General features: G+C 35.3%; 1 protein-coding gene across 1 annotated transcript; it reads left to right on the top strand.

Moving 5' to 3' along the window:
* On the top strand, positions 5307–7963 carry LOC104786330. The gene is made up of 7 exons (XM_010511700.2): positions 5307–5415; positions 5542–5754; positions 5858–6194; positions 6341–6577; positions 6690–7010; positions 7139–7339; positions 7442–7963. The coding sequence occupies exons 3-7, from the start codon at positions 6032–6034 to the stop codon at positions 7864–7866; spliced, it is 1347 nt and encodes a 448-aa protein (XP_010510002.1). The 5' UTR covers positions 5307–5415; positions 5542–5754; positions 5858–6031; the 3' UTR covers positions 7867–7963.

The following is an 8287-nucleotide window of genomic DNA, read 5'->3' as shown; positions in this document are numbered from 1 at the left end:
CGGTGAATTTAAAGAGGCGAGGCATTGCCTGTGATTCAGTTTGTGCCCAGTGTGGGGCGGACGAGGAAACGGTAAATCATGCTATCTTTTGGTGTCCGCCAGCTAGACAGGTTTGGGCTTTAGCTCAGGTGCCGGTCAGACAGGTTTCTTTCCCTACAGAATCTCTGTATGCAAATGTGGATCATTTTTTGGGATCTGCTAACTCAGGTGCTAAGGTTGTGGCATTTCCTTGGATTATGTGGTATATTTGGAAAGCGTGAAATGCTCGTGCATTTGAAAATATTATAGACAACCCCGAGGATGTCGCTAGGATCGCGGTAGGGGAGGCTTCTACATGGTTACAAGCTCAGGCAGAGGATGAGTGTGAGGAATTGCTAGAGGGACAGGGCGAGTAGGGTCGCTGCCTACTATTTTTTCTGGTTACAGGTGTTTTGTCGACGGATCGTGGAAAGTGGGTGAAATCTTTGCGGGTGCAGGTTGGGTGTGTTCAGCGGCTATGGATGGTTCGATGATAAAGGGCGCAACCAATTTCTGTCAGAGTCTCTCCCCATTGCATGCAGAAGTAGAAGCTTTTGTTTGGGCTTTGCGTTGCATGATTGGTCATGACTATCGAGAATTGGCTTTTTATACTGATTGTTCAGACTTGGTGAAGATGGTGTTTTCCCCTCAAGGCTGGCCGGCTTTCAAGACCTATCTCAACGGTATAAAGATGGACAGAGAGGAGTTTTCTTCTTTTTCTTTATCTTTAATTCCGAGAAGTGCAAATATAAGTGCGGATTCTTTGGCACACCAAACGTGTACCTCACAGCATCATGTTTTGTTTGTAAACGGTTTTCCTTCGCATTGGCTCATATGAACTAATCTTTTTGTCGTAAAAAAAAAGATAATATAAAATTAAAACAAAGGAAAAGGAGTGAATTAAATGTTGTGAGGGTAAATGATTGTTAGTGAAATAACGTTTGCTTATATTTGGTTGTGTAAGTTCGATTATATCTTAAATTCATAACATTCGAGACTAAGATAAATTATCATCTGGCTTTAACTCGCTACAATTCGTATACATGAACAATGTGCTTTTCAACTTTACTTATCAAAATTAATATATAAATTTTCTAAATAATTAATTATTTTAACTTATAGAAAAATAGAGAAAATTTAAAGATAGCAAATTTATCTATATGTTTAATAGTTCTCATTATTTGAAGTCATTTAATTATCTTCATAAATTAGATTTAGGCTTAATTGGGTTGTGTCACAAAATGATTTTAAAGTTTTTTTTCCCCCAACGCATGAAATCGGATGTCAGGAAAAAGACATGTTTTTTTTATTGTTTCCTCTTCATCCCCTCGACATCATCTCCCTTTCTCCCTCGACATCATTCATTTCAACATATAGTACGGATTAAACACAACCATTTGCTTTTATCACTACACTAAATAGTAATTATGGAAAGCAATTTAACGGAGCCAAACGGAAACATAAACCCCCATGTCTGCAATTCGCAAACCTAGCAGATGTGTATTGTAGCAACTAGCGATGATCAGTTTCTTAAGTTTTGGGTTTGTGGATTTTGTTAATCTCCTTCAAAATTTTATTAATTTGGTAAGTGGATTATGATTCTGTGTTCATTCATTTTATTGTAATACAGTTTTTATAGGACTATATTTTATCATGAATGAATTTTCTTATATTGTTTTAAAAATTACTAATTGTTACTATACTGATACTTTGTTATATGTATCAAATAAATATTGGATTACTTGAAAGTAATTGTTTAAATTTAGATATTTGCTTTGCTTTAGAATTATATGTGCGACTCATCCCTACTATTAAAAAAAAGTCGTTTATAAAACAAACCTTAGTTTTGTAAAAAACTAGATGCTGGCCCACGCAACGTGTGGGTTGTGGTATAGTTGGCATTTTTTTATTTTTTTCTCGTCTTTTCGTTCTCTCTTTTGTACTCCCTTTATATTAGAATAGATGATGTTTTAGAAATTTATTTTGTATCACAAAGATTGATTTTCTGTATTTTTTAATTATTAATGCTTTGAAAATGTAGATTTCAAGATTCATTAATTAAGAATTTAAAATCTTAATGAAATACTATTGATTAATAGTTATGAGAAATATGTTATAATATATACAAATATATTTATGACTAAACATTATTTATTTTCTTAAACTATGTGAAAATCTTAAAAAATCATCCTTTTTGATACAGAGGGAGTATTATTTTGTTTAAAGTACGCATAAATGGACTACCACGTCATTTATAATTTAATGTTTCTTTTTAAATGTGGTCAATAGTGGCTGTTGTTTCTGAGTTTTTATTATATTTCAAGTATCGTTGTCTGAAGAATGATATGATGAGGATGTTGTTTTTTTGCTATTGAGGATCCAGTCATATCATTGACTGATATCGTTCCTATTTAAACGAGTATATTAGGGTGGAGTATATTTAAACGAAGTAGCGGAAATAAAGATATTGTCATTATTAGTATCTTCACGGTAGAGAGTATCTCTGAGATCTATATATCTCTTCAAGACCTCCCATTTTATATAATTAAGACTTGAAAGTTTTGTGTGGAAATATAGCTAATGTCTCTGAGCTTAAGCTAGCTGTCCATATACCAAAGAAGAAGCAATGTTTGTCCAACGATGAAGAGGGTGCTAAAGAGTCAATATTTTTGGCATGGATGAATTTGAATAGGTCGAAATCATTGAGTAGGACACTCACGTATTCCGAGATCCCAAGTTTTTTTACTTGGAATAAAAAAAAGAAACGGTTTCAGGCAAGGAAAAGAGGTTCCCAAATAGGAAAGTTAGAGGGTGTTCCTCGACAGATGGGAAAAATGTTTTATTTGAGAATCCTTCTAGATATAGTCAAAGACCTACATGTGGTGAAGATTTGCGAACTTATGAAGGTATTGTTTATGGGACATACAAAGTAGCATGTTGGGCACGGGATATAATGGAGTAATGCTTTAGTTTATGTTTTCATGAAAGTTTTTAATTATGTATGGGAATTCATTGTTTTCCTTTTCTATCTAATCGTATGATAAAACATTGTGTTTTTTCCCCCTCATTTGCCAATATTTTATATCTAAATATGTAAAGATGCTATAACAATACAATTAAACCACTATAAATCAATATTCTATAAATTATTAAATCCAATAAATTAATATTTATTGCAAATGATGATAATAAGATAATAGTTTTTTTGGAATTTTATGTATTATATGGTCCAATAATATCATAAATTAATAATTATGTTAATTTTTATATATATAATATATATGATGATATAATAATGTATGGTTCTCCTAAAACTCATATCTATTAAAAATTTCTTGTTTTGTATTTACAAACTATAATAATATAAAATACTTTCTAACATGACATAAAAATAACTGAAACTTTTTAAAAGTTTTCAATTTTTAAATATGCATCATTTTGATAGACTACTAAAATACAATAATTAATATTTACATAAATTTTAATTTGTGAATGTATTTCATCTGTATAAGTAAATTTTTCTATGATATTAATAACTTTTTGTCAAGAAGGTTTACTACATATTTCAAATACCATTCTAAAACTATAAAATGTGATTGTTCTAACATGGGTTTAACTGTATTTGTAGCTCCTAACTATTATCATATGGGTACGCCGAATAGAATAATTGGTTTGTTTTTTAAGTTGGCCAATTTTGGTAAAACTGAAACTATTTTATGGGCCACATCCAAAACTAATTTTGTGTGCCTCTTTTTTTATTTGTTTGGTAATCTGAAACTATATACATACATATATACAAACAAGAATTTGTGACAGAAAATCGATTTTCTGTCACAAATTGATATCAAACGGATCGAAGAAACCTTGTCATAGTAATCTCTGGTGGTCACGTGTCACCTCCACCTTAGCCCCAAGATCCTTCATGAACTTTCTTCTTCCTCTTCTACCCACAACCGCTTTTTCCCAGGGGAAAAAATCCAAACTTTCTCGCTTTTTTGTTATCGTTCCGCTCATATCATAACAGAGACTCACAAGCAAAGTGCACCGATTCAACTTCCTTCTCCTGCGATCGTGATACAGTTATCAAAAGGGTTCGAATTTACCTATTGTCTCGGAATCGTGATGTATCAGTGGAACATACCTTACCGGAAAGATGACGTGCAAGCAGGCGGCAGCTCAAGGGCTTTATACCCAACGATGCTTGAGAACCCTGATCTCCGGTGGGGTTTTATACGCAAGGTTTACTCTATCATCGCCTTTCAGCTTCTCGCCACCGTCGCCGTCGCAGCCACTGTGGTCAACGTCCACCCAATCGCTCTGTTCTTCGCAACCACTGGCCTTGGATTAGCTCTCTACATTGTCCTCATCATCACTCCCTTCGTAGGTACAAAAACTTCATCACACAACTGTTTTAGGAATCAAAGTTTCAAATTTTTTCGAATTTTGATTGTAAACTAATTTGTGTTTCTCTCTAGTTTTACATTGTTGTGTCCGTTGTACTATTACCACCAGAAGCATTCGGTGAATTACTTGCTTTTGGGGGTTTTCACTTTGGCTCTGGCTTTTGTTGGTGGATTGACATACCAATGGTAAGACTTCATCAAACCACTTTGGTAGTAGGTTTTGAGGAATTTGAGATTTTGATTCTTGATTGATTCTGCATTTAATATCTCTTAATGTTTGTGGTTTCCATTGTGTGTATATGTTTATGACTTAACTCTGTGTTGGACACAGGGAAAGTGATTCTTGAGTCAGCGATTTTGACAACGGTTGTGGTACTTTCTCTCACAATATACACCTTTTGGGCAGCTAGGAAAGGATATGACTTTAATTTCCTCGGACCATTCTTGTTCGGCGCTCTCATCATGCTTATTGTCTTCGCCATAATACAAGTAACACCGTTTGTTCCAAATTCACTACATGCAATAGAGAGAGCAAAAATTTTAGTCTTAGCCTATGGAATTTGATAACATTGTATCCAATAGTAGCCTATGGGAAACTCAATCCTATGTCACGTCATGGATTTGTATCCAATCATGGGTTGCCACGTCACACTAAAACTAGATCAAAATCAATTCTAATATGTTCTTAGTCCACTATTTCTTTATTTTGAATTTTAAAAAGGTTAAAAACACCAAAGGTGTTCCAAATGCTCGACCACCAGAAGTTCCAAGTTGGAGCCCAATTATTGGTAATGGGCCGGTCGGCCCTTATTCCATAATATTTTCATGCTTTTTTTGGTGGAAGTAAACGAGGCTCAGAATAGTCAAGTCGCATATAAATGGGAAGTCAAGCTTTCAACCCTAATTTTGCTTGTCTTCTTCGTCTTTAATCTTTGTTTCTTTTCCCAAAGTTCAATAATCTGTCTCATCTCTCAACTAGCCATGATAACCCCGGGTACGATCTCTCTTCCTTTTGATTAGATTTCATCTGATGGATATAGATCTGTAATAGTTAACTAGCAGATGTCATATGTGTATGTGAATTCCTGCTGTGTCGTAATCGATTTATGCGTTCTCGCAGGTGCTTCCACATGCGACACATGCGTGTTCTTGAATATTGATGATTATCCAATCGGTATCCCTAACTGGATTTCCCCGATGATTGGATCGGCTCTAAAGAGAAAGGGTTATCATTGTGAGAATTTGCAAATCATGGCTTTTGGAGTCAAGACAAAGGACGACCTCAGGTTACATGAATATTTCGATGCCGGCATATTTTACATCTCACACAACTGTAAGTGAATGAATTCCTTCTTTAACCTCTTCTTCTTCTTTAATACTCTACGATCTCCTCTTTGATATATATATATATAATATATATATGTATGTATGTGCAGTTCCAGATATTAAAATGTTACAGGAATTGGTTGTTGGATTGGGCTATAAAAAAAAACCAACAAATTTGATGGTAATCTCAAAAAGTCTCCTTGAAGACCAGGAGACGAAAAGAGTTCTTTGGGCTGTGAAAGCAAGAGGGTTCAATGTTCTTTTAGTACAGCCTCATCCTCAGCATGAAAGCATCTGCAGCCAAACAATATCTCTTGAGCAGATATTTCTTGAGCATTCCCTGCTATGGTACGATCCATATGTATTATATGGACCAAAGTGGAGGAGGAACCTTATCTTCTTCACTATTTCTCATTACTTGTCGCTCCAACTATCAAGACTTCTCCGGTATTGATGATTTCTCTTTCCTGTATCGAAATTTACTTGTTTAGATTTTCATCTTCTGACCTATCTTACGTATATAATTAGTAATCTAACTGGCATTCAATTCAATTCTTTTTGTCATTTCTCATGTCGTAATTGTTTTTGTGCAGAGCCTATCAAAACTGTCCCAGGGACTAAGACAGGCGTCTTCTGGGACATCAACGAGTGCCCATTCCCTTTTTTTCTTGATCCTGAAACCATATTTGAGAGAATCAAATTGGCTCTTAAGGATCGACGTGTTTCCGATGGTGTGATGTCAATATGGCTTTATGCTGACAAGATAATACCCTTCCCAGATGAGATAGTAGAGAAGTTTCACAAATCCAGAATCTATTTCGTTCCCCAAGGTATATATATATATACTCTTTTTTTTTTCCTTAAGCTCTCTCTCTCTCTCTCTCGGGTACACTACTCTTTTCTTATTATATGTAATCATTTATCTTCGTTTGATATATATAGTTCCCGTGGATAAAACTGCGAGAGCTGTTAGGATGCTACATGACACTCAATTATGGGAACTGGACTCTCCTCTAGACTGTCGTAAACAATCAAATGTGATTGTAATCTCAAATGACATCAGCTCCCAAGGAGACTGTGACTTCCACAATCGTCTTAAATTTATGAGTGGGAGAGGTTACTATGCTTTCTTAGTACAGCCTGTGGATATCGCACAAGAAAAGCTCACTGCCCCAGATTGGCCTAGAGGGGTATTAGAGAACGCATTTGATTTCAGCATAACCAGGAACAACGTCGGCACCTCAAAAGGAGGAAAAACTACAGGTAAGAATCTCTTCCTTTCTCCGAAATCACTTGATTAGATTTCATATGATCGATATCTATCTGTAACATCTAACTAGCAGATGACTGTGAATCAATCTGTTGATCTAATTAGAATGTAATCGTTTCAGGGCCTTGGTACTCGATCAACACATGCGTCTTCTGGCTCGTCGAGGAAACCCCAGCCCCTAGTGATCATTTGATTTCTGCTTATATCAGAGCAGCTCTTCAGAGAATGGGTTATATTGGTCCGTTGTCAATATTTGCTTTTGGTATTAAGGAGCAAAGCTCCATAGATTCTGATCCCGGGATTTTCTTCTACGAATCCCTAGGTGAATTCTTATTTCTCATAGTAAACTTTTTCATCACTTTTTTACTTTCTTAAATTATATTATGTTTCTAATCTAGTTTTCTCTCTTGATACATTTTTCCAGATAAAGACGCTATAATCCATAAAATGTTATATGACATTACTAGACATGCATCTTCCTTGGCGGATGAGAAAGAAAAATGTTTAATGTTGATCACAAAAAACCCCCCAAAAGACGACGAGCTTCTCAGGGTTCTTGCCTCTTTGGACTCGAGAGGTTTCCATGTTCTATTGGTTCAGCCTCATGATGAGGCACAAGTATTTAGTTCTGTAGACTCAATTATTCAGTGTACTACATTATTAGATGGTTCAAGTCCTATTGACTTTGATGGTTCAAGTTCTATTGACTTTGATGGTTCAAGTCCTATGGACTTTGACCTCGACTCTAAATCTGACAGCTTTTGTTGTAGCAGCCAAAGCAGCTGGGAGACTGATCCTGAGAACCTAGACGACTCTACTAGTTTTGTCTATGATATTTTAGATTATTAGTCTCTATAAGATAACTGAAATTTTATGTAAGATAACTGAAATATTACATATTTGTAATTATTATTGTGCATTTTTAAATAAAAGAATTATTATCCTCCATAGTCCATATCTTTCGAGTTTGGACACAAAAAACAGATATTCCTAAACTTAATTATTACTTTATTAGAATAATATTGAACATGGATTACAATATGTACAGCGGGTTTAGATGTACAACGGGGACAGTTGGGACCGGGGCAGGAACGGTTTGAGCTATTGGGGCGTTGAGAGCTGCTACATTGCGGGCTCGCGTAAACAAACTCCACCTAACTTCTCCTGCTTGCAACATCTCGGTTAGTGCTTGGGTCGCCGACGTGTTCGGGGGTTCTTCGGAATCTGTCATGCAAAAAATATATATATATAAAGAAATATAAGTACGGTA

This window comes from Camelina sativa, chromosome 5 (assembly GCF_000633955.1).
Source record: "Camelina sativa cultivar DH55 chromosome 5, Cs, whole genome shotgun sequence".
Taxonomy (NCBI): domain Eukaryota; kingdom Viridiplantae; phylum Streptophyta; class Magnoliopsida; order Brassicales; family Brassicaceae; genus Camelina; species Camelina sativa.
This window is presented reverse-complemented; position numbering and strand designations above follow the sequence as displayed.

Excerpts from the sequence above, each read along its gene's own strand:
- LOC104786330 (XM_010511700.2), top strand. The coding sequence starts at position 6,032 with ATGAAAGCATCTGCAGCCAAACAATATCTCTTGAGCAGATATTTCTTG. Across the intron at positions 6,578-6,689 it reads AATCTATTTCGTTCCCCAAG|TTCCCGTGGATAAAACTGCG; the intron begins GTATATATATAT and ends TGATATATATAG. Across the intron at positions 7,011-7,138 it reads AAAAGGAGGAAAAACTACAG|GGCCTTGGTACTCGATCAAC; the intron begins GTAAGAATCTCT and ends TAATCGTTTCAG.